This window comes from Cottoperca gobio, chromosome 21 (assembly GCF_900634415.1).
Source record: "Cottoperca gobio chromosome 21, fCotGob3.1, whole genome shotgun sequence".
Classification (NCBI taxonomy): Eukaryota; Metazoa; Chordata; class Actinopteri; order Perciformes; family Bovichtidae; genus Cottoperca; species Cottoperca gobio.
Genome location: NC_041375.1, coordinates 2130548 through 2157837, shown reverse-complemented (window position 1 = coordinate 2157837; position 27290 = coordinate 2130548). Strand labels below are relative to the sequence as shown.

General features: G+C 42.3%; 2 protein-coding genes across 8 annotated transcripts; one reads left to right on the top strand and one right to left on the bottom strand.

Moving 5' to 3' along the window:
- The first annotated feature begins 162 nt into the window (after positions 1 to 162).
- pknox1.1 (pbx/knotted 1 homeobox 1.1) lies at positions 163 to 9965 on the top strand. 7 transcript variants are annotated; one of them, XM_029458821.1, is made up of 11 exons: positions 163 to 237; positions 1729 to 1841; positions 3076 to 3206; positions 3412 to 3583; positions 4986 to 5186; positions 5386 to 5536; positions 5639 to 5736; positions 5906 to 6034; positions 6120 to 6196; positions 6814 to 6980; positions 8130 to 9965. In XM_029458821.1, exons 2-11 carry the CDS (start codon positions 1791 to 1793, stop codon positions 8309 to 8311), a joined length of 1359 nt encoding a protein of 452 aa, XP_029314681.1. In that variant the 5' UTR covers positions 163 to 237; positions 1729 to 1790; the 3' UTR covers positions 8312 to 9965. The 7 variants fall into 7 exon arrangements, with proteins under 7 accessions (XP_029314681.1, XP_029314675.1, XP_029314678.1 ...); XM_029458815.1 differs by having other exon boundaries at positions 4986 to 5195; XM_029458818.1 differs by lacking the exon at positions 163 to 237 and adding an exon at positions 293 to 387 and having other exon boundaries at positions 4986 to 5195.
- tmprss3a (transmembrane serine protease 3a) lies at positions 9502 to 27041 on the bottom strand. Its single transcript, XM_029459307.1, has 14 exons — positions 26975 to 27041; positions 26770 to 26813; positions 25421 to 25646; positions 24399 to 24512; positions 20813 to 20929; positions 19661 to 19784; positions 17450 to 17569; positions 16663 to 16709; positions 15291 to 15456; positions 14680 to 14849; positions 12308 to 12403; positions 12048 to 12190; positions 11227 to 11379; positions 9502 to 10173 (listed from the first exon to the last, which is right to left on the bottom strand). The coding sequence occupies exons 1-14, from the start codon at positions 27039 to 27041 to the stop codon at positions 10129 to 10131; spliced, it is 1632 nt and encodes a 543-aa protein (XP_029315167.1). The 3' UTR covers positions 9502 to 10128.
- Positions 27042 to 27290: the final 249 nt, after the last annotated feature.

Genomic DNA, 27290 nt, shown 5'->3' with positions numbered 1-27290 from the left:
AAGCTGGAGCTATACATAGAAAATGTGTTGTGTAAACGGGGGCAGTGAATTGCGTTTGCCAAGCAAAAAACCCAGGAGGGCGCAGAGGGACAGGCAGGAGGACGTCATTTCTCCGCCCACCTCATACATATTCATGAGTCAAGCGCCCTTGCGTGGCCTTACGCGATGACGCAACGCGACAACTGCGGGTCCCGATTGCTGCAGCCGCTTGTCAGTGTGACGAAGATTGGCACTCAGGTAAGCTGTCACTCAAAATCCCTCTTTTTCCGTTCCCTATCAATCAAACAATCTGGGCCGCACGCAAAAATGCCCCGGGGCGAGGAGCGCGGACCTAGTCAGGGCAGCGGAGGGTGTTTTTGGAAGGGAAGCAGAAGCGGCAGAGCTCCGGGAAGAATACAAAAAAAATCTGTATACAAGGGAGGAGGAGGAGTGGGGGGAGTGGGGGGGGTAAAAAAAAATATGTCGGCGTTTTGGGGGCAGAGGAGGATTGTGGAAAAGCAAAGGGCGAGAGCTAGAAACGAGGCCCGACAGTTGTAACGTTAGCACCGAGGGGAGGGGAAGGAGAGGGCAGCTGTCCCCGCTTGATTGATTGACTGGTGTGGGAAGGATTTGAGGATCAAGCGGGCTAGCCTGGTGTGCAGCCACTGCTTCTTCTTGATATCATTGCAGTCGAATTACTGTTTACAGCTGTCAAGAAATGCATATTAATTTTAAAATGTTAATTGAAAAATGCTAACGCTCTTGAAGCCGTTTTGGTATATGGGCAAACGACTCTTCGTATCAATCCGCAGCGGGGTCTTTTTTCGTACCTGGCTAGCTAGGTTAGCTTGTTTTTTTTTTGGCAGTGATCCCCCCCCCCTTTGCTAAATATGGCGCGTCACATTTGGTCTCACCGTACAGTATGAGAAACACTTATAAGTTAACAGTTCGCTACCTTTCTAACGTTGGCTGTAGCTCGACCAGACTGCGTTAACCGTAGATAGTGTCCGGGAGCTAACGCCAATGTGGCGTTAACGTAACATGCTAGCTAATAAATATTGTGGGGGAAAAAGGCTTAGTCCCGCCGAGCTGCTTTGTCTACGAATAACACTAACATTATTGTAGTAAGTGGATAGTTGGGCTGATGTTAGCCCAAAGGCCTTATTCAACTTTTATGTACCCTTGCCGCCACAAAAGGTGGGCAGCTAACAGGGCTACAAGCTAAGTTCATCGTGGTGGGTGTGTTAAAAGCAGAGCAGGGTAACGCTATTATAACTAATATAACAGCTCATGATCCGTGTATCAAGCAGATTGCTTTAAGGGTGGTGTGAACATCAATATTTATGAATGTTGACGAGGTATACATTGGTATACGCAGTCCCTTCATATTTAACGTCACTCAGTGTTTATTCCGGAGTGTGCCCCCACGTTCCCTTGTCCCCCCAGACGTGTGTGCATATATCAGAACAACATTTAAAAAACATTGTGTTGCATTATTATGTTTTCATTACTTCTGCTTTTGTCTTACATGTCCTTCAAATGCTATTTTTTTAGGTCATCTTTTAGAGTAAGTGTCAGTGTAAAAAGCCCACCCAACGTTATGTTATATTAATCAGCATTCATGTTCAACATCAATTATTTATAGTATTGAAATATGATTGTTAATTCTCCCTTATTCACACCAACCCAGTTTCTAGAGCTAATGATAAACTTTCCTTCTGTAAACTGTCAACTATGTGTATTGTGTAGGTTGGCCACCTGTCCCCGCTCTCTATAATGCCCCAGTGTTTGCAGCATCTGCAGTGAACGTGATGGCAGCCCAGTCGGTTTCCATAGACAAGTACCCAAACGGAGAGCAGCAGGTGGGTGAGAGGGAGACATTTGGTTTGGACCTCTAGGCTTACACAACCTGCTCCAACTGCCTGAACTCCACTTTAATTGCTAGCTTTCAAAAGATAATCAACCTGAAAAGAGACAGTTTCTAAATGTTTCAGGCTACAACTTTTAGTATTCTGCACTCTTTGCCCAGGGATCCCCCAGTTATTTTTAGTGTGTGAGAAGTCAGCCTGCTTCGCCAAACAAAGGGAAACTCTTTATGCATGTAACACTAGAGCACAGGTGATGACACAGTTTTAGTAATCTGTTGGCGGAGTGCTTGTCTGTCTGGCAGGCCATGACAAATAAATCACTGTATGAGAGATACTGATGTTGTATAAAGCTCTTTTTTGCCTAGTATTTCTGTGTCTGAGCTTATGTAAATTGCTTACAAAACATCATTATTCAAGTGCCAAATTTGGGGGTGTTGAGAGCTGAGAACGATCTATGACTAATGAGAAATGTTCCACCCCAAGCAAGTGATTATTTTTAGCTACTTTGTGCTCAATCTCATTCATTGTTGGTCTCAGTCACATGGTTAGGGATGGGATTTATGCTCCTGGAAGGGATCCTGGGTTGCGGGTAGGCAGGCACGGTGTGGAAACGTGTGAAAGTAAAGCAGGACAAACCTGACTCCTGTTCAATGAGTGAGCCTCGAGTAGAGTCCTACACAGGCTAAAGTCCCAGTTTAATGTGTTCTTTTATTTACATTAAGTGATGTTTGGTGCACACAGGTTCTGGATTAGTGTTAGAAAGCAACACTGTCTGGATTGCTCACAGAGCAATTACAAAAGACCTGATGGCATGAATGAATGCAGACGCATGTCATTGCATCTTTCAACAGGAGATGCACAACAGTCATTTTCAGGTCAAATTTCTTTTTGTGCAACAGGAATAAACTCTCAATCCAGTAACTCTAATCAAAGTGCTGATGCAGAACTAACAACTGCCTTGTTCACAGTAAAAAAGTCTTTATTCTTCTTTAAATATAAATAAATTCAGTGTTGTGTGAAAAATGCATAGTTTTTGTGGTTTTCAGACTATGTCCTCATGACTTTTCATAGGGTTCCTATCGAAACAAGGCTCTGTGTTCAGCTTTGCCTTCCAGCTGCTCTTGGTATTCACATGATGTCTTTATGTCTCTCATTCTCCGCCTTTCTCTTCACCTCTTCTGTCTGTTTCTGTCGCTTTCTTTTTCTCACTTGTCTCCCATTTCTGCAGATGCAAGGTGTGGTAAAGGTAGACGGTGATCCCGAGCAGAAGTTTATTGAGGGGACGTTGGCAGAGGCGCCTAGCCCGGCACCCACAGAGCCACAGACACCCATGGACGCGGACAAAGCCTCCATATATCGGTGTGTGTGTGTGTGTGTGTGAGACAGACAGACAGACAGACAGACAACACTAGGAAATGTCACATGGCGTCTATGAGAAGGTCTCCCCTTTGTTCATGTGACTTTTAAAATGTGCTCTAACATTAGAAATGTGCATGGTGTTGTCTCACAATTTTTGTCAGCATGTGTTTTCATATACACTTAATGTATTTTGCACCTTCCACAGGCATCCCCTGTTCCCTCTCTTGGCCCTGCTGTTTGAGAAGTGTGAACAGTCCACGCTGAGCTCGGATTGCATCACCTCGGCCAGCTTTGACGTGGACATTGAGAACTTTGTCCGTAATCAGGAGAAGGAGGGCAAACCCTTCTTCAGCGAGGACCCTGAACTCGACAACTTGGTGAGAAACCTCAATTCTCAGATCTCTGGGTTTTTTCAGATTGCTCTGGCCCATACTTAACCAAAAGTATTTAATTAGTGAACTACATACCTAGACGTTTCAAAAAGTTTATAAAACAGTCACCATGTTGTTGACGGAGCCAGATTTGACTAGTGGTGATTTGGACCCTCAGCTCCCATTCATATCAGTTTATTGTTTGCACTAATAACATAAGCAGATGACTGAAAAACTGTTTTAGTTCTGAGGCCAAAACCAAAACAGGGATGTGAGGTATTTCACAAATAAATACAAAATGGGACCCCAAACTCACTCACACACTCGCTAGTCAGTGACCGTTAACCTCAACAGCACCGTGAGATGCAGCCCTGTCCATTAATTAAAATGAATTATGAATGAAAATGTAATAACACTGTTAACATAGCGTAGCTGCGGGTCTTAAAGAGTTTAATTCAGTTTCCTCAAAAAGTCCAAAGAAGACTTTTCTTTTTTTACATTTATTAGAGCTGCCTCCCTAAACAGTGATGGTTAGAATTCAGCCGAGGAGACTCAGGGCGACTCACTTTGTCAGTATTACCTCTGCACCTTTGTCTGCCATTGCACATAGAGTAACACAGGATAGCAGCATGGCAGGTTATACACATTTACAAACAAAGTCCTTGAAAACTAAGTGTAATGGAACAGAACGTGACGAAGCAAAAGGAGGGCAGCATGACTCGTTTCGGTTCTGCTGCTGACTGCCACCAATCTGGCTCAATAACTTCTGAACCAGACGCTGGTACGACCTCCTCTGCTGCAGCCCAGTGCCCAGCAGCATGACCAGGGCGCACACTTTGTAGTTCTCTGACCCTGTCCCCACCCAGTTCCACACCAGTAAACTAAAAGTGAGATTGTTTTGATAGTGGATTGTGTGTGCAGGAGGCAGTTCAATCATGTCCTGCACTGTCACTACTGCTCGCTACAGTAAACAGGAAGCCCATTGTCACACAATGGGCAAGTGCCGATTTTAACTAAAGTTTTGTGCCGCTCATCTAGATTCAGGTTGCATTTATAAAATAAAATGTGTGATAAAATGACATCATTCTGGGCATTATTGTCCCTACTGGTTTTCCATCATACTTTACATAAGTCCGGTATTAAAAGGCCTAGAAATTCCTTCAATGTAGCCTGGCGACCCCTGCAGAAACGCTGTCACAATGCGCTTCACATGGAGGTACGAAAACAGACAAGTAAAATACGGGGATAAAATCAGAAGAGGAATGAACAATATGAAACGAAGTAGGACAGAAGTGAGACTGAATGGCGAGGTTAAATATCTAAATCCTTAACAGAACACACAAATGGACACCCTGGTTTCCCTGAGACTGCCACAAACCTTTTTTTTTTTATACTTCTCACCTCCTAGATGGTGAAAGCCATCCAGGTGCTGCGGATCCACCTGCTGGAGCTGGAGAAGGTGAGTGACCTGTGTAAGGACTTCTGCAGCCGCTACATCGCCTGCCTCAAGACTAAGATGAACAGCGAGACTCTGCTGAGTGGAGATCCAGGGAGCCCGTACTCTCCCGTACAAGGCCAGGTCCAGGGTTTTTCACCCATCAAGACTCCGGTATGGACTGTAGGTGGACTGTACGCATCAACACTACACACTGGCAATGTTGTTTTGGATTCTTTACCCTTGTTATTCCTCTAACCTGCTACAGAGCATTGGCAAGTTCTACACTACTGTGCTTTAAAATCCGAGCCATCAACATGGAAAACATACACGTGACTTTGGCCCATTCTTTGTTGCATGCTCTGTTATGCAGACCCCCAGCTCTATCTCGGGGACCATCAGTCCTCAGGGTCAAATAGTGGTGCCAGCGTCAGCCCTGCAGCAAGGAAACGTTACTGTGACAGCCGTCAACCCCACCCAGGTGGTCGCAGGTATGTCACCATGGCATACAACCCCTCCTTCAGGTACTGTACTGTACTGTTCTGACTGCAGCATGTTGTCATGTACTAGTGGGACACTTTGCTCAGTGTGTGTGTGTGTGTGTGTTTCTGTTTCTGTTTCTCCAGGTGGCACGGTGTACCAGCCTGTTACAGTCGTCACTCCTCAGGGCCAGGTGGTAACACAGGCTCTTTCTCCCGGGACAATACGCGTCCAAAACAATCAGGTGATGCGTCTCTTTGTGACTGAGATGCAGGTGTATGTTCTGAACCATTGGTTTCTAAAATGGGTTTAAAAATCAAGTGGTGTGGAAAAAGGGTTTGCATTTGAGCAGAACAATGTGTTGGTGACGTGGATAAAGAGGGAAGTGGCTAAATGACTGTCTGTCTGCTCAGCTCCAGCTGCAGTTTCACCAGGACTTGAACCTGTTTAATCACGACGACAACTCAACCAAGAACAAACGTGGCGTTCTACCCAAACACGCCACCAATGTCATGCGCTCGTGGCTCTTCCAGCACATCGGGGTAAGTGTCAAATGTTGCCTGTGAAGCTCTGCAATCCATAACAAAAAAAGCACCAAAGCATTTCTTCCTCCCTACTTTTCTGTAGCACCCGTACCCAACAGAGGATGAAAAGAAACAGATTGCCACGCAGACAAACCTGACACTTCTGCAGGTCAACAACTGGTGAGTTCGGCCCACAGCAACACAATCCAGCACCATCCCAGGTTCATGTCTGTCCAGGGACGTTTATCATGTCATTCCCTTTTCTACTGACTGTGGTCAGTCAGCTGACTGCTTCCCACACGCCTGAGGAGATGAGAGTTCATCTGCTGTCTTTTAAAGTCACTGATAAACTATTTCTGCTTCTACTTGCTGCATTTGACCTTTTTTAAAGTCCGGGTAAAGTAAAATCAGAGGTTTGTTTCGAAACACATTATAGATGTTAGAATATCATTGCATGTGAAAAGACTCTGAACTTGATAGTGCTAACATGTGGAGTTGGATCCCTAAACTATTTTCTTCATAATCTTTGTGATTTTTTGGGCGGGCCTGAAATAATTTCTCGACTATTTTAAAACCTAATATTCTATACTTGCCGGTTTTTTTATTCAAATTTGGCTATAAATCACACATTTTACAGTTTCTGTGGTGTGACAAACTCAGAACACATATTTATTTTTGTTTTACTCAGACTTAAATAAAATGCAACTGAATGTTATTTGCTGTAAGTTGAAAGCTGTTTTGGAACAGTTTTTACTCTGACATGGGGGAGATGATCACAAACTGTCTGGTGTCTCCAGGTTTATAAATGCACGGAGGCGGATCCTGCAGCCCATGTTGGACGCCAGCTCCTCTGAGACACCGAAAGCCAAGAAGAAGACTCCTCAGAACCGGCCACTGCAGCGCTTCTGGCCTGACTCCATCGCCACAGGGGGAGGAACCCAGCAGCAACTTACCATGCCAGACGGTACGCAGCAGTGTTTTCTATATACACTTTGTAATAGACAAGAAATTATTAAATAGTATTTATCCTGTGTGTCTTCTAAACAAACAAGTCGTCACCATCTCACGGTTCCTGATCTTACTAAATGCACCACGCTGCATCCTATAAATGTATCCGTCCAGCACACTGTCCTCAGGATGTAAAGTGAATACAAGTGATCAAACGTTGTAAATAGGTAGTAGTAGTAGTAGTAGTAGTAGTAGTAGTAGTAGTAGTAGTTGGAGTGTGTATTTTTCTTTCATATTGCCACACTTGGTAACCGTTTTATAAAAGCTCACTTCAGACCGTGATATATGGTCATTATATCACAGTTAAGGGGGTTGTACCACGGCCCTTAACTGTGATATAATGACCATATACCACGGCCTGTCGTGAGCTATTGCTTAATAAAGCAGAGGGTCACACTGAGCCACACAGCAGCCACAACAACTCGCATCATTCTGTTTCCTGCTAAAGTCTCCTTCTTATCTAACTAACTAACTTGTCCTGCACCGTAGCTAGTTGAACGAGCCACCACATGGACATGAGCCGGGGAAAGTGCACTGCCGACATCCGTTTGCAGGCTCGAGGGCCAATTAGCTGCTCTCTTAACAAAATAATAATAATAATAATAATAATAATAATAATAATAATAAGCTTTATTTGTATAGCACCTTTCATACAAGAATTGCAGCACAAAGTGCTTCACAGCATAAACATAACAATCAGTACAAGATTAGACAGAATAAGAGCATTTACAGTACAATAATCAGTGTTGATGTAAATGAGTGAAGTAGCATTATAAAAATAGCAGAATTAAAATATATAAAATAACATTGGAGATCATGCCTAGTTTCTGTATCTGTGCCGTACTTAACGACCCTACTGCCGGGAATTCACATTCATCACACCATCCTTGTAGTCTTGCCAGGTCTTTAAGTGTTTACAAAGTTAAAACACAATCGTCACTGAGTCCCAGATAAAGCCGTTATTAAACACGCTGGTTTAACCTTTTCAGTCTAAGGCGATATCTGACCACTAGTCTTCTCTGCTGTGACTCGTAAAATTAATATTTTTGTAGTCTATTTTTTTAATGTCCTAGTTTAATGAGTGATTGTTTCCTCTCTTTGTCAGGCACAATGGTGACAATGAACATGGAGAGTCTGCAGAGCCTGACGTCAGACGGTGCCACACTGGCAGTACAGCAGGTGATGATGGGAGGCCACAGTGAAGACGAGTCGGGGGACAGCGGAGACGAGGACGATGACGCGGACATGGCCGGGCTGGGCCTGGACAACAGCGACTCATTGCAGTAGAGGACACACTCCCTCACACTCTGATCTACACACAAGACATGCGTAAATAGGTCTCCAGCTTAAATGTGTGTTCTCAGACACACAAAGAATCCTAGTACAGACAGACACACATTAGGTTTACATAGAGCACAAAACTACAGGACGTCACGCTCCTGCACTCTTCCAACCCCTCCACCCTGCTGAACGGCGGTTTATGCTGCGTGTGTGTACATCAGGAGTTTCATTTCAGAAACCCTTTTTTAATCATTTAGTTGATGTATGCGAGTGCACTTTTTTTGTATATTTAAGCTCAAAAAGATTAAATCAAACAAACAGAAGAAAAAAGAAGTGTTAAACACTCGAAGCAAGTTTGTATGCTCCGTTAATAAATGTTGACTGATTTATGATTAGTTTTCTTGGCCCCCTGTTCCCCGTCCCCAGTTGAATTCTCATTTTGGATGCCAACAATTTTCAAGTTGTATCTGTAAGGGTTTGTCTTCACTTTTTGCATGCTTGTGTTTTGAGTAGATGTGCGCACTCATGCGACTGACTCCACGGCTCTCACACGGGGCCCCTGCAGGCCAAGCAGAGCCCAAGTGGAGAGATGGGAGAAAAAAAAAAAGGAGAGATGCTTATTTTTATATACAAACGTATGAAATTAGTGTTTTGTTTAATTTTTGTGTTCTCCTGTTTTGTAAGGAATATTTATGTACAGATTCATAATTAAAGCTAGCAACCCTGTTTTCCAGGGTTGTTTGAAGTTTTCTAAAAAACAGAAAAAGGAATTGAATGCTGATAAATTGCTATTTAAATTGGTTTTAAACTTACAATACTAACAAGGCCTTACCTGTGTTCTTTTCTAAAGAATTCTTGCCAAGAAGCACAAAAAGAAAGTCTGACCCTTTTGTGAAATTGGTCAAAAGGACACTAAGCTGCAGAACGTGTGGTTCTGTCGAGCGGTAATAATTTTACTTTGTGTACTGCAACATCTACGGTTATCTTTCACAGTAACGTAACTGCAGTGCTCAGAATTGTTACGGACACGTTTACCCTCATTGTGTATACCATACATTACATCTTTTAATCATTTGACAGTAGTAGCATACTTTCTCAAATGCACAATCCAGAAGACTATGCTAATCCCACAATCACAAGGGTCTGAGTAACCACATCATCATCATCAAGAAGCAGTGGACTTTTTGCACGCGTTAAACTTTTATTTATGTACACGTACATGCTGCGTTGAAAACAAAGAGCAGGTGGAACGTTGGGCTCCTTGTTCACTGCCTGCCTGAAGGACTGGGACTGAGCGCTGCAGGCTCTGTTGCTCCCTCTGCCATTACAACCACATGTAGTGAAAGATTTGACCTCTGTATCAATATGTTGATATTACTTCACAAATGGGGTGCCTCTTGTTTGAAAATCTGTAATATTGTACTGTACAACAATTGTCTGTCATTAGCTGCAGTAATCTGGTTCATATTCCTCTTGTGAAATTGAGACTTGAAATGGTTATTTCATGCAGCCTGAGGGTGGAGTGACTCTGAGTGGGCCCTCGCTGAGCTCTTGGTTCCTCACTTGCGTCTGTCTTGCTTTTTATGAAGCGTTGTTCACTTTTCTCTTGTCTGTTTTGCCTTAGAGCTTTCTATTTTGGAATAAACGATGCCTAACTCTCTGCTGTGCACCGTCTCTCTGCTCCCTCAGCTTGGCCCCCAAATAGGATTTGTGTGTCTCAAAGGCTCTGCCATTCTGGTGTGATAGTTTAGCTCTGTAGTTTTCTCTGTTTTGTCAAATGTGGAAACATCCAAACATAATCCTGTGAGAAGTAACGAGGTGCTTCAGTTGTCTGTGCTCAGGGTTGGAGAGTTGTGAGCCTCTTCTCTCTGAAAGACAACGTAGAAATGTACAACTTAAGCAAAACTGACACAGACATGGAAACATGTAGAGGGAATGATCTAGTTGTGACAACTGATGAGATCTGAAGGTCTTAACAAACATTTCTAAAACTTCCAAATAAGTAGAATGTTGTGAAAACGATGCATGAGGACATTCCATCCAGTAAAACATTGCATCTTGGGTTTGGATCTGCAGAATATACCAACACTGTTATATTTCTGTAGGGACTTGAGGGGTCTTAAGTGGGTAAACTGCAATGATTGAATAACTACAAAACATGAACGTATAAAGAAAGTCATTCAACACCTGTTTGCTTACAAAGTCCTGCAATTGATTTTCATCTCACAGTGATTACAGTTTGTTTCCATGTGGTCTGAGAAATGTTGTGCGCAGTAACTGAAGAGCCCAGTTTATTTACTCATCACAAAATCTTAATGGTGAAAGAAACTTGGTTTCAAGCGTAACGTTTTAAAGCTTTTACGATATAACAGCTGCTTTACTCGGATTCCATTAAGGATGAGAACCAGCTGTTGGTCAAACATCACACAACAAGGTCACCAACAGCTGGGACTGCACTGGTCAATTAGTCAAGCTTTAGCTGAAGAAACAGTGGGCCGTCTCCTCTGGAAGTTCTTACTTTATAGAAGAAAGAACCTCATGGCCATAATAAAGAGTTCCTTAATGGCATTACTGTACCACTCCTAATAATGCCATCATCATCATGTGTTACAGGGTTGTATGCAGTAAGGTGTAGAAGATTATGAGCCATGCGTTCCTTCTTTCTTCTTTACCAGGCGCCCTGAAAGTGAAGCAGCAAAATGGAATCCAGCCATCATTCATAATATTATACTGCAAACACGGTCAAGTTTACTTTAGCTTTCCTTTGACTGAATATATCCAGTGTTTGGTATCCCACACTCAGTGTCCTGCAGAAACATGGTGACCATATGGGGAATCTGCTTCAGTACTAAATTCTCAAAAAGGCCAAACCTTTTGTAGGTCTGGTCCTGACACGGGACACAGGCTCGTCATGTACTGACCTCCATCTGTTGTCGGATCCAGCTGAGCGACTGTGTGATGCGTGTGTAAACACCCGGCTTGTTCTTCATAGCACAGCCGATCCCCCAGCTGGTCGCACCAACCAACTTCCATACAGATGAGTCCTCACAGGCCAGAGGTCCTCCACTGTCGCCCTACACACACACACACACACACACACACACACACACACACACACACACACACACACACACACACACACACACACACACACACACACACACACACACACACACACACATTAAATGAATTCTCTCGTCTTTCGTGTGATCAAGAGACAGTTTTAGTCAGTGTATGGTTATAGATTACATGCAATTCAACAAATGTTAAGACTTCCAATAACAAATAATACATTTTGAGTTTCCTGTCATGATTTCTGCAGTTTCTTGTAAATTTAATAAATCAACAAAATTCCTTATTAACAATTGCTTTTAAAATCTCTTTAAATCCTTTCTTTCTTTAAATGACCCGATAACAATATGCTCTTTTTAGAAAAAATAATGTAGCAAGAACCTGATAATTAAAACAATTTAAGACCACGAGGGCATTATAACAAATTGAAATCCAGTCACCCTGATTGTTTCAAACACAGGGCCTTTATTCAGAGACCTCTTTTAGAAGGGGGTCCTTGTGGTCTTTTATCAGATAGTGAAAAAGAAATGGCTCATTCTGTTCTTCCAGATTAGAGAGAAGAGAAATACTTCCGTTATATTGTTTTAATGTTCCCAGGATGAAGAAGCAGCTCTGTCTGTGGGGGACACAGGATTCCTGCCTTGCAGGGCTTCTGCTCTGAGATCTGTACCTGGCAGGAGTCGGTTCCTCCCTTCAGGAATCCTGCACAGACCATCCAGGAGGAGATGAAGCCCTGGTAAACCTCTGGCTGGTTGCAGGTCTTAGTGGAAAGCAGCGGCACCATGGCCGAGCGCAGAACCACACTGGTCTCTCCTAGAAAGCACTGCCAGTGTATCAGAGAGGGCAGGAACACGAATGTTATGACATAATGTCATAACGCTCATAACACTGCGGGTGAAGTAATAGACTAGAAATCATGTTCAGACTCACCTTCATCCTCAGTTGCTCCCCATCCAGAGATCCAGCACATGGTTCCCTCCTCAAACTCCTCCCCATAGTTGGGCAGGCAGATGGGCTCCACAAAGCCTACAGAGGAGCATTTTTAATGAACTACTGCAAGACACACTGTACAAACAAGTGTGTGCAGTTTCCACCATAACCAACATCAATCAATCATGCAGCTAATGGATGATCCTGTCGTCAGGTGGGGGCTACTGCAGTTTGGACTGAAATGACACAGCAGTCAGCTTTACACAAGTATCAGCGACTGATACACAGAATGACACTCAGCTGTCAGAAAGCAAGAAACCTGAGAGAGAGAATAAAGGAAGAATTGTGAGATAATAATAATAGTGCGTTCCATTTGTACTTAAATCAGAGCTTAGAACATCTTCACACACGAGTTGACCATGTTCCATTACGAGCCATAAAATCAAGTTCTAGCCAGGTTAGCAATACTAGTAGCTAACGCATTACGCAGTATTCCGCACATACTAACAAAGTAGTAATATGTCCACAGATTGGACAGTACTGTGTACAACAGATGTGCTAATAAACAGTACAGTACTACAGCTTACAATGAGTTGATACGCAGAGCAGTCATCACACATTCTGAGGCTCGGTGAGGTTCTCCTGACTTTCCAAGTGATACGCACCATGAGAATCCGTACTTTCACTTTAAAACTATATAAAGCTGCAAGTGCTTTTTGATTCAATAGGGCATAAAGCCTCCAACTAACTCCAACATGTTAACCCAGCAAGCACCTTCCACACCTATCACCGTTTGTGAGCATGATGTCAGAAGGGCTTGTGAACACCAAGACAGCAGCAGGACCTGACGGGGTCAGTGAGTGGATCCTCAAACTATGTGACAAACCCACTAGCACTAGTCTTCACAATGATATTTAAACTGTCCCTGGCTGATCAACGTGCTCTCAGATCATCATCACCATCATTCCTGTGCGCAAAAATGAAAAACATGACAGAACAGACCAAACAGTAGTAGTTGTGTAATCCTGAAGCAGCAGGAATATAAACAAACAAAAATAATGATGAATCATCTGGGCAGATAATACTGCTGGCATCTTTAACATTTAAACACCAGGTCAAGGGTTACATGTGTTCCTCACTACCCAGCACACAGGACCTACTACAGTTTGCCTACAGGCCCGACCGACTGTTCAGCGTTTAACACCATACATCCCTCCAGGCTCGTCACAATGCTCAAGGATCTGTATGTGGATTATTGACTTCCAGACAGGCGGTGAAGGAGGTGAAGGTGGGCGGACACACCCTCATCCTAAACACCAGAGCACCTCAGGGCTGTGTTTGAGCCCCCTGCTGTACTCCCTGTACACACACGACTGTGAAAAGGCCTACCTGAAGGAGGTAGAGGACCTGACCCGCTGGTGTCAACAACCTACTCCTAAACACCAGCAAGACAAATGAGCTGATAGTGGAATTTGGGAAGAAGTAGGGAAGGAACCATACACTCTTTATATCAATGGGTGGACCTGGGTGTCCACATCCCGATGCATACTGACTCAGTGGTGAGAAAGGCAAAGCAGAGACAGTTTCACCTCAGCCGCTTGAGGCTCAGCATCGAGAGCGTCCACACTGGTACAGGTACGGAAACAGCACGCAACAGGACCGCAAGGCCCTGCAGCGTACAATAGGTGGTGCTGTACCCTGCCCAAAGGATATTTACACCAGACGCTGAAGAATCATTAAAGATCCCAACCACTCAAATGATAGCCTTTACTCTCTGCGGAGGTCAGGAAGAAGGTACCAGACACAATACTGGTTGTGTTCTAGGACAAAATGGGTTGGGGAAAAGTGTATATGGGGCAGGGCTCAGGGCCCATAGCTAATTTTGCCCAGGGTGCCCCTCATAGGTTAATGTGGCCCTGCATGTAACTGATAATACACAATGACTGCCCCTCACAGCTGCTGAATGCAGACTTGCTCTGAACCATTATAGAAACATAATGCACAAGGTACCCTATGTCATGTTAGCTCAATGTTGCTCGTATATGCTGAAGACAGATTAACATGAACATTACCTGGAGGAGAGCACTACTGTGGGTTCAGTACCTCCAGATCCCAACAGGGAACCTCAAGAAATACAATTATATGGTGGGCGAATCAGAAACACTGCTCAATACATAAGGAAACAGAGGGAAAGGACATTGCACTGCATTGGCCAATCAAGACGGTGCAGGCACACATCACTGGATGTTGAAACTGCTGAGATGCAGTCGAAGAGATCTGGTCAGTTTTGAGCTATGAATGAAGGAATATATGAACATAGAGCAGGAAATTATTGAGAAAGAGAGTGAGGTCTTGAAAAAAAACACCAATACCATTGAAAGCAAGTGACGTGGCCAGTTTCATCAGTGCAATGTCATAGTCCAGTCCTTTGGGTCTGTAGCGAGCGTGATATATGATCTGCTCCACAGCCAGAGACTGAGCCCCGTGGACCGGCTGCTCCGTCTGCCCCACATGGACCGCCCACATGGAGGGGTCTGCAAACCTGATGACACAGCACAAGATACCGTGAAACACAACATTCATGTCCCTATATGTGAGGGACACAGTGAAAATGTTTTTCTTTCTCGTCACTTTTATGGCTCTCAATGCCAGCCAATCACAAGTCAGTATAAGTAGCCATTTTATTGGACAGTTTGCCTGGTTTAAAGGAGTTAGTGGGGACTTTGACTATGCACGATGGAGGGTTTTTCAGTAGCCTACATCCCAGCAGTTTATAACAATAATTCCTAATGATATAAATAATAAAATGAATAGGTGGCAGAGATTTTGTATTTGTATTTTACCCTCATAACCACACCCATGGAGCTTGAATTGGCATCTATACACAAAGTAATTGTTAACTTGCCTTATTACATACCTCCTCTCGATGCTTTCACAGTAGAACATCCCATGCAGGTTGTTTGAGCTAGCATGTGTGACTCACCCATACACACAGTGTGCTGCAGTGAGGACCCAGCGTGATGTAATGATGGAGCCTCCACACAGGTGTTCACTGATGAAGTGGAGGCTGACCTGCCAGGGGAACTGACCCGGCCTGGAGATGTTACCTCCAACGATACGAGTGTTGTACTGGGGCCTGGAGCCGCACTCTGAGGACAGATGTGTGGAGGTCATAGGTCAGTTTGTGCAACTCTAATGCATCAGTACTAATTCACACACACTAGATGAACACCATGTACTGGAGGACTGATACCAGCCTTTATTAACCCGTGTGCCTCACTATAGGGACATTTTTGGGTTAATCCACATGCATACACTTTGGCAAGGTTGTGAATTTAAATTTTAAATTTTGAAAGGTTAAACCTCAGCTCCTATAATAAGTCTATAATAAAGTGTGTAGCCAAAACAAAGACAATCAGAGACTTAAGGACAAAAATGTCCCCATTAAAAACCATTAAAACCAATGTGTATCCTACAGCCATTACAGCAAAATGTCATGCATTATATTATATCAGGCTTCACATCTAGATCTCTGGCATCAAAAAGGTACTTTTTACCACCAGATTGAGCTCCTTTCTCATGTTTGGCATACGGGCCAAATACAGACACTAGTGTTAAACATCAGTCAGTGACTCTCATGTGTTCCTGAGTTTTTATTTTACCATAGAGAGCAGCTATAGAAAGAAGAGTTCCTGTTTCAGTGGACACTTGGCGGGGAAGGTCTGAAGGAAAACATTTGGATTATAAAGCTGTTTCCATGAAAAGGGTTGATCTATTGGGTACTGCAGGGATTTAGTTTTGCATTTTTTTTACATAATGTTGGGGGACTCATAAGACACATTAAAAAAAGAATAATCAAAATCAGTGCTGCTGACATCATTAGGGTTATTTTCTCAGACCTGAAAGAGCTCTTTCAGAACCACAGAGACAATGATCTGTTTTCACAGGCTACAATTGGTGGAGCGCCCCTTTAAAGATTATAAATATTGATCAAAATGACGATGAGCAGTTTTGACTCGAAAGTATCAGTGACTTCACAAATCCATACTAGTTACATGCAGACAAACATTCACAAATACATACAAGCCCCATACTGTGAACACACGGGTCCCACATCACTTATGGACGACATTAAACCCTTAACCAAGTGTTCCTGATGAACATCATGAAACACAGTTGTGGGTGATTTTTAAATACAGACTTGTCTTAGCAGGCAAAAGTAACATACACCCCAACAAAGACACACATAGAAGAAACACACACAATTGCATGCCATGCAGGAATGTGAGCACATGCAGGAGCACATGTGCTCCTCTTGAAAACAAAGTCACTCAGTCTGCAGTATGTTTTCTCACCCAGACATTTCAGAGTGGTCACCTTCCCTGAGCTGCACTGAGTCTTACTGTGGAGGTCAAATCACAGAGAAACTCAGCAAACACTTATAATGTGCCGTGATTTACAGATCAGGAAACAGAAGAATATTTCTTATTATTATTTATTTTGCTCGTGTACTGTACTTTGGAAGGTTCTGGCACTTTATGAGAGTCGTTCCAATTTGGTATATGGGTTGCCTACAAGCCTCAACACTTGGAACGCGTACTGTATGTGAATCCAGACAGTCAGTGTAGTCTGTTCAGGACTGCCCTGCCAACTAACTGAACTCTGAGCTCAGATCTGCTGACCTCTGTGAGCTCAGCCAATGTCCAAGGGCAACTGGTTGTACTAAGTGTACAATAACACATCATCATCATCATCATCAATCATCATCATCATCAACATCATCATTATCATTATCATACTGAGACCAATCACAATAAAATGTTCAGATACACCTGCTAGGACAGGAAACTAACTAGTGATAACAATGTCATAATTACTTGTAAAACTGGAGAACTCTAACATTTAATATTTAGAAATGGCTATTTGCCAATAATGAGCTTAGAACCCCATTTTTGGACCCATAAACATTGTTACTTTGAGCTGGATGAGGCTTCATTCTACACCTTGAGCTCAAAGCAGCGACACACATTCTAATAGAGATGCTTTAGATGATTTATACAGTATGCTGTCAAGTGTCATTGACCATTAGCACACTTAATTTGCATACTTTTCCATTCATTTATACAGGGATGTGCTTTCTACCTGAAGGCTGTGGCGTTGTGGAGCTTAACGATCTGTGACTGGCTCAGGTTGATGGACACCAGGTTTTCCTGAAGGTCCTGCTCAATGGAGGTTAGAGACACGAAGAATGACTCCACATACCTGACAGACACACAGCAACACAGACAGAATGTACAGCTGATGATGAGGCTGTTGACATTTGAACCTGATAACAATGTTTTTAAATATTGGGATGAGACTGATATACAGCGGGTAAAATAAGTGTTGAACAAGTCACCATCTTTCTCAGTAAATATATTTCTAAAGGGGCTTTTGACATGAAATGTTCACCAGATGTCGGTAACAACCAACTGGGACATTCTAGCAGCTTTATTTCTTTCTCTGAAACCATCTGAGAGTTTCCTTGGCCGTGTGTTTGGGATCATTGTCTTGCTGAGATGTCCACCCTCGTCTCATCTTCATCATCCTGGTAGATGGCAGCAGGTTCTTATCAAGGATGTCTCGGTACATTTTTTCATTCATCCATCCTTCAATGATATGAAGTTTGCCGTATGCTGAAAAACAGTCCCCCACCAGGATGTTCCACCTCCAGACTTCACTGTTGGTTGGTGTTTCTGGAGTGTATTTCACAGGCGTGTCTAAATGTTGTGCAGCAAACTTTAAACGAGCTTCAACATGCATGGTGAGCGTGCATACAGGCCATGGCTGTTGAGTGCATTACTTATCGTTTACCTGCTGATTCCAGGTCTTTCTGAAGCTCATGAGAGACACCTAATGAGAGACCTGTTTATAGGCCGTCAGTTGGGACTGAACCAGCTGATATTAATTTGCACTGACAAGCGGCAGCATTGATTTCTAATTACTGATAGATTTCAGCAGGTTTCTTGGCTTTCCATGCCTTTTTGCACCTCCCTTTCTTCATATGTTCAATACATTTTCCCTGTGTCATTCCATTTTATTACACATAACTTATGAAATATGGTGACGTGTTCATTACTTATTTTACCCGCTGTACATGTTAATAGGGATGTTTACTACTGTAAAATGTAGTACCAGGGAAATTCCACGATTCTCTATACCAATTTGATACCATGTAAAAAACAAAAACAATAAATCCCATGTAGTCCCTCTGTGAAAACATCTCCTTCAAAACAACTGGTTTTATTCAAGTTTCTCACCAAAAACATTTTACAAGATTACATTTGAACACATCATCATAACGTTTTCTCTCAATACTAATTTTCACTGAATAGAGCTTGAACGCACCACCCTCTCAACGGCTGCTAACAGCTAACATTAACTAGCTCTCCTCCTGCCAATTTAAACACGGATTTATATTTATATTGTAATAAATAGGACGCATCCCCTAAATTTGTCGATAGTGAGGTTACTCCGTCTCAAACTTATTTTCTACCGTCGTCATCTCGAGCCCTGAAAAATGCAAACCATCACGTTTTCAGAATTTTGGCGTCAACTTGACACCGAAGTATCGAATCTTGTGACATCCTTACATGTTAATATATGAAAAAGACCCAACAACTAGTCTCCACGTACTGAACCTTCAAAATATTTTGTACTTTGTGCTTTTGATATGCTCGAACATGAACTCAAACATCTTACTATAATATGTATATAAAGCTCTTTAATTATAGTCATTTGATGTACCACAACAGCATCAAAACTTCAGCCCAGTTCAACAAAAAGTGTTGTATTTGCTGGCTAATGAGACTGTGTTTGGACAGAAAACTCAACTGTCTCATTGATTTAAATGGGACATCTCCATTAACTGGTGCGGGTGCCAGCGTAAAGGCTCACCTGGCAAACAAGTTGAACCAGGCTTACCTTTGGTTGGAATGCTGTTTACTTACCAAAGATAAAATAACTGACACTGTGATCACTTTCCACAGTTGTAAAATCCTGACTTGACAGTGTTTTAAAATCTGATGATCCTTCAAACTCATAGATCTGTTACTATAACTGGACTTCCTGGATGGTATTTCATGTCTCACCGGTTGCTGAAGACACATGCAGCCCCTAAAGCAGGACTGCTGCTTCAGCCTGAATGCCATCTAAACGCTCACTGTGTGACTGTCTTTACAGGTACGAGGACAATCCAGATCAAGACACCAAGCAGAACAAATGTCCCATCACACCATAACATGCAGATAGAGCTGGGAAAGTGCTAAGACAGCCAGAGAAGAGAAAGCAAGGACTTTGAGCTGCAGTCAGAACCTGGAGTATCCCAGCTGCTTGCAGGCAGAGACCCCCAGCCAGTTGTTCCAGCCCTCCGAGCACACTGTCCTCCATACTCCCCCCCTCTGCACCTGCAGGACCGAGCTCCTCCCACTCAGACGCACTGACACAGATAGACAGGCAGAGAGAGAGACAGACTTATATAAATATAAGGTGGGCATCTCACAGTCCTGTTTGCTCAGTTGTATCATGAGACCTAAGTAACAAACCCTTTGAAATGAAAAAATAAAACATTAAGACAGTGGAATCAGCCTATAGAGCACGCATCATGTGTTTGTTGTATTAACTGCAGATATAATTGTAACTGTTGCTACAGCCCTAATATAAAAAGGCAGCCTATCAGCTGTCACTGTGGAAGACAAACATACAGTTTGTTGGTCCATGTGTCTGTCTGAATATACACAAAGGCCTATTTAGACCAAAACAAAAAAAAGGTAATTTTGTTAACATGCTATAAGCTGATTTCGGTACCAACGTGGTACAGGTGTGTTTATATAAAACAAAATATCATTGTAATACTAACACTGACACCTGTCCACCAGCTTCCATGTCTCTGTGTGTCTGTCCCTCAGCGAGCTGTAGCTGTTGCCTTCTTGTAAGACACATTTACACATTTAATTCAATTTTTTTTATTATTGTTATCAGTATGGTTTGAATTTAGAATATTGAGGTTAAAATATTTTACACAAATGTTGGTTGAATTGAATTGAGTTTCACCTACACTGTTTGTAGTTCTGGTAGTGCTGTTTTAAGTTTCGAGCGGGTTTTATTTTTTTGGTTTTGCATTTGTTGCATTTTTGCTTGTGTTTTTAAGGTCATTGTAGATGAAAGGGGACATAAATGTATAAATGCTTTAAAAAACAAATTCATTTGTAAGCATGTACTTCCTTTCAGTCTGTTTGTGACAGTGTTGTATTTTATTAAAAATAAATTCTACACATTTATCATATAGGAGCTTGTGTTATTGTGTCAGTATTAGTATGAAGACGTGATGATGGACTGGAACACATTATTACAATGCTGAATGTGTGCTGCCGGCGTGTATTATGTATAACTTTTTATCTTTCTATATTTGTATTCTGATATATACATTGGTCATGGCGGATCTATGTGTTTATGTGTGTGTCTCACCACAGCCGAGCTCGTCTTCTCCATCGTCACAGTGAACCTCTCCGTCACACTGAGCCGACGGGCTGATACATTTAGACGATGAGCCACAACGAAACTTCCTTACACAGCTCAGACCCACTGTAGACAGACACACACACACACACACACACACACACACACACACACACACACACGCACACACACACACACACACGCACACACAGTTTCAGTACATTAACATTTGCTAATTAGCACAACACAGCTACAGCTGAGGCTGATGCTATATATTTTAATACATTAGATTTGTATAGCGCTTTTCTAGAAACTCAAAGATAGGCAGATATTTGATCATAAACTAAAGTATTGGTCAAATTGAAATGCTGACTTGATGATGCCGCTAGATGAAAGGTCGGAGGGTAGAGTACATGGTCTGAGAATCATGAATGTCTGTACACAATGTTATGCAACCCATGTCGTAGGACTGGAGATATTTAACAGGAAAAGTGAAGAAATCAGAGGAAGGTCAGAGGATTACTAAAACCATTAGGATTTATCCTCTGGGCACCACTGATATTTGCATTGCATTTCAGAGCAACCCATCCAACATATCTCAGTGTGGACTAGAGTGGTGGACGGATGGACAGACGCACATCCACAGAGCCATGCCGCTAGTGTTTTTCAAACTACTACAGATTACTGTTAATTGTGCCACTTGTCTACACTGTACAGGATTTGGTTTTGATAATATCATTGGTAATGAGCTCCTCCTCTGTCACATGACCATGCTGATAACTGGACTGATAAAGCTAGAGTTAACTGGGCCAGTTGATAAGCTTCATGATGGCAGTTATCCAGGATCACCAATGTTAGTCTCAGTGAAGCCAGGTAATCCCACAGAACATAGAGAAAACACATCCACACTGAAGACTCACTGCTTTGGGAAAACTACAGTATTATTTATCTTAATTCACTAAGTCAGTAATGACTGTATATTGTAGGAGTTGTAGCAGTATAAAACAAGTCAACAAACAACGTAAATCATCTAACCAAATACATTATATTCTACTACATCAAGAGGCATGACATTCTTCCTCAGTATCTAACGGTGTCAGCATGTACTCAGCATGTGACGCTGACCCATTAGATTTCAGCTTAGTGTTTGTTTAGATGATCATGTGATCCTCCAGCCGTGTGAGCTGTGATCTGCCAGTGACACCAGTGACTTCCCAACACTGCTGCCCCTGCACCTCCAGGGATACAGACGGCCAGTGCACTCAGAAAGTATCGGGCAACTTTTACTCTACTCATTAAATAAATATGAAAATAAATTAGACATTCTGAAATAAATAACCACATTAATGAATAGACTGGAACATTGTGTTGGCATAAAAGGAACCGCACTAAGCTGGTTCAAGTCCTATTTATCTGAGCGATCTCAATTTGTACTTGTTAACGATAAATCCTCCATGACAGCCAAAGTCAGTCTTGGAGTTCCGCAGGGTTCTGTACTTGGACCGATTCTATTCACCTTATATATGCTTCCTTTGGGCAATATTATAAGAAACCACTCTATAAACTTTCATTGCTATGCGGATGATACCCAATTATATCTATCAATTAAACCAGATGAAACCAATCAATTAGCTAAACTTCAAGCATGCCTTAAGGACATAAAAACTTGGATGTCTAGCAACGTTTTGATGTTAAACACAGACAAAACTGAAGTTATTATACTTGGCCCTAAACGCCTCCGAAACGCATTTTCTAATGACATAGAAGCTCTGGATGGCATTAACTTGGCCTCCAGCACCACTGTAAGGAATCTTGGCGTCATCTTTGATCAAGAGCTGTCGTTTAACTCCCACATAAAACAAATCTCAAGGACTGCCTTCTTTCATCTACGTAACATTGCAAAAATAAGACACATCCCTGTCTCAAAATGATGCAGAAAAACTAGTCCATGCATTTGTTACTTCAAGGCTGGATTACTGCAACTCATTGTTAACAGGTCGTCCCAAAAAGTCGCTTAAGACTCTTCAGTTGATCCAAAATGCAGCAGGCACGTGTATTGACTAGAACAAGGAAACGGGATCATATTACTCCTGTATCAGCTGCTCTGCACTGGCTCCCAGGTAAAATACAGAATAGAATTCAAAATCCTTCTCCTGACTTACAAAGCAATTAATGGTCAGGCTCCAGCATATCTTAAAGATCTCATAGTACCTTATAAACCAACTAGAGCATTACGCTCCCAGACTGCAGGGTTACTTGTGGTTCCTAGAGTCTCTAAGAGTACAATGGGAGCCAGAGCCTTCAGCTATCAAGCTCCTCTCCAGTGGAACCAGCTTCCGGTTTGTGTTCGGGAACACAAGGTTGTGTCATCTTTAAAATGACATGCTGCAGAGGTAAATGTAAATGTGAACACTGTACCGTCGCCTTGATGTCTAGTACTAAACCAAGCTAGCTAACACTAGCCCATTATCTGGCTAGCCATAGGTAGCCTTGATAACAAAGAGTTACATACTTCTTTTGTTGTATTATGTATTATTATGTATTATGTTAATACAGCTTATTTTTTCCAACAATACACATATTATGTAATACCACCTTTCTGCTTGTATGTCTTTCCTTAGAGTTGAAGGTTAAGATGAATTTTGGTGCTCCTTCTCAATAGTGATGAAATGGCCCAGGGCATAGCCCTAGCCCTGCTGTTTATTGTGGTCAAGTTGACGTTACTGTTTCTTGTTATGCTCTGAATGGAGAGGCAAAGTGAAACTTGCAGGTTCTGTTCCAGAAGTAAGAAACCCTCATTCAAAATCCCACTGACACAATGCTAAAAACTAAAGATCCAGCCTTGGCCATAGCGTTCCTCAGCAGTTTGTCGTGTGGTTCGTTTCACATGTCCAGATAAGGACAGTAGGTTTTTTAAAAAACAATTGAATTGTTAAAATTTCAATTTAATTATAATAAAGTTGAGCCTGAGCATACTGAACAGTGCCCTGTCAATCTCAATCATACTCAGATGAGAAGCGGCCCATTTATTGGAATAACTTTTCTTAGGTGGAAACATAAAGTATAATCCAGTTGATCGTGTGTTCACTTCAAGACCAGAAGTCTAAAAGTATATGAGATTAGATCAGTGTCACATATCAAAACATCAAGTTCAGGAATGTTGAAAGTACATTTTTAAATCTTGCCATAGTCTCCACCTTCAAAATGTACTTTCAACCTTTCAAATCTTAGTTTGAATGTTTTGATATGTGATGGAAATTGTACTTAATTCTGAGACATCCATCAGTTAATGGCTGCAAAGAATGTGATACCACATAAGGAATTTCTTCATGTTAACTAACATGTGTATATTCTCTGCTCTAAGATTGAGGGTCTCTTTATGTCCACATGACATAACTGAGAATCAAATTAAAGCTGGAAGTGGAAGACAAACGTGGCAGTGACCTCATGCATTCTGACTGCACTGTGTGGGAGGGACCTCAATTGTATAACAAGTAAGGACCACATCAAATATTGATGGAATAAAGGCAGCCCATGCTACAGCGACTTCATTTTAGCCAAATGGATAAAGTTCACACAGCACGGAGCTCCTTACCTCCGAGGCCGATGCCGAGAGCGAGAGTGACCACCACGATGAGGCACGAAGCGATTAGCAGCTCAAAGCGATGTGCCAGCAGTCTGTTCTTCCAGCTTTTCCCCAAGTCATCCTCTATTGAGACAAAATAGTTCATGATCATAACACCAGCCTTATCCTATAATAATCCAAAACACACTTACTGAGTGTACATACTGAGAAAAGGAAGTGCTCTCATGTAGTTATTGGTACCAACAGAGTTCATATAGGCCTAGTTTAGACCTAACCAGAATCAGAGATCCTTTATTTGTCCCACGACGGGGAAATGTACGTTGTTACAGCAAAGAGCAAGAGAGTAAAGTGGCGAGAACACAATTAAATCGAATAAAATACAGTAACATTAATATAAGTACAGTCATTGAACAGAAAACATTTGTAAGAGTGAATATTGCACATGAGTGGTAATTGCAAAAGTTATAAAAAGTGAATATTGCACAAGGCATAACAAACAGCTGGAAAACCTCTGTGAATAAGTATAGTGCAGCCTAAAGCATCACATCACTATTCATACTTTGCCCAGCTCACATACTTTTTTTGCCGTTCAGGAGAGTTTCTAAAACCCCTGTGTTTAAAAATATATATATTAAACTGCTGTTCACTCTCCGTCATATTATTCAGTTTTGTTTCAACGCACAGCTAAACTAACTAATTTGTAAAATAAGGCCAGAATTAAACATTATCAACAGAATGTGAAGAGCGTGACATGTGTCATTCACCACCAATGAAAGCATCTTAAAAGCAGAATAAAAATTGTCTTGTATGGTAAGGAAACTATTTTTCTCATGGGAAAGTGAAGATGACCGAGCAACTAAGGGCTGAACATATCACTTAATGTAGGACAGCTGTAGCTATTCTCCTCGTAACACAATGTGTCAGTCACATCATCTCTCATTTCAAGCAGGTCCCACTGTAACTCTACCCGTGTGCAGTGATCTCATTTCTATTGTTTCATGCTGTAACGTTAAGAAGTCTGAGGGTCTCACCATGGATAAATGGCTGCACCTTGGTGATTGGCATGGTCGGGCTGGGTGCAGCCGGAGGTCGCGGATCTTCGGGTTTGGCAGAATTGTCCTCCAATTGGGGGTCAGCAGCAAAGCTACCCAGGGGACTGACGTTCAGTGTGTTGGGGGTCTCAACAGTGGGGAGATCTTCCTCCGTCACCGAAACCACCTCTATCCTGGAGGGGTCCGGTTGCTCTGCCTTAAGTTCCTAAATGAGGGCAATGGAGGGGCAATTATTTAAAAAAAAAAGGCATCTACTAAGGAATATGTGAAAGCAGAGACACAAGTATGAAGACTTGGTCCAGGGTTTCTGAAATGTATTTGAGATCAAACTTCTTGCCAAAAGAGAAGATTAGGCTGAAGGTGTGACTGGACTTACAGCCCAACTAGTATCTGTGTGTGAGAAACATGTTGAAGGGTCCAGCATGGTCCCTGCTGCACTCTGGTCCTTACAGGAATTGTCAACAGTGCACACTGCAATATCAGAGTGTAATAGCACATGGAAGTAGAAGTTAGAAAGCAAGCCAGGTAAACTTGCAGATTCCCTCGTACAATGCAGAATATTTGCAGCTGTTCAATAAAGACACTACACGTGCACTATTTTGAAGGCTTCACATATCTTGACAGCATCACCTATTAAAAAGCAGATAAAACAATATCAAGACTGTCTACAATAGAATACTTTTGTGTTTGACCACCAGCTGATAACAACTGTTGGGCCTGCTCAGGGTCCCAGGGGACAAGGCTGACCCCCTGACTACATCCAAAACAAGTTCTGAAACCTACAGCTAATAGTGTGGCATATGGTGGACCCAAGCTTTTCTATCTGGTTCTTCTCCCGAACTCCTTTCCTTTTTCCTTTTCTCTACATCACCCACACACACACACACACACACACGCACACACACACACACACACACACACACACACACACACACACACACACACACACACACACACACACACACACACTGTAATAGGTGGTACAGCAAAAAGAAGAGCACAAAAACCGTGCTGTGGCCCGTACGTTGTAGAACGATGTCAAACTATCATCACTGTTAGTAACCAGATTCTCCTGCTTCCCTTTGATCTATCTTTCTTTCATTTAGGGATGTAACTAATTACAACTTTCATTATTAATTCATCTGATTAATGATTTGATAAATCAATGAATAATTCAGAATGTTCTCAAGGAGATGTTGTCAAATGTATTCTGTTGTCCAACCAACTGAACCAATCAATCAATTCACCATGATACAACACGAAGGCTTTTATGTCTATCAATGAATTGTTCTAGCACAAATTTCATTGACTATATTTTGTCCACTTACTGTTGGGGGATCCGATGTGTCAGCAGCAGTGTTGGCAGCAGGATCTGCAAAAAAGAGATGAGAAACAAAATGATAAGTGGAGAGATAATGATAGAGAAAAGACAGAGAACATTAAAGTAAGAGAAGAAGACATGATGAAGAACAAAGAAGCCTCAGGGATGCTTGAATTCTATTCCTGGGTTTGACCAAGTTATGTCCAACGTACTGATCTCCACGAATTTTTTCATCATCATGCCATTGTCCACACTCAACTGTGCTTTGTCTAAAACCATGTCCCCCCCAACTCCATATATCCCTCGCCTTTGTCTGTGTCCTTCCTCTCTATTTTACCCCTTTTCTTCCCCCTCTCTATCTGTCTTAATGGCTGCCCTCCTGCCGTGCCTACACTTTGCTATAAAGAGACACCTGAGCAGGTGAGTGCTGCCACTCGGAGTGGGGATCAGGTGACCCTACACCTCCCGCTCTGTGGGTAGGATTACATACTCGCATGTCCCCAAAGTGTCCTGGGAGTCGGTGTTAGG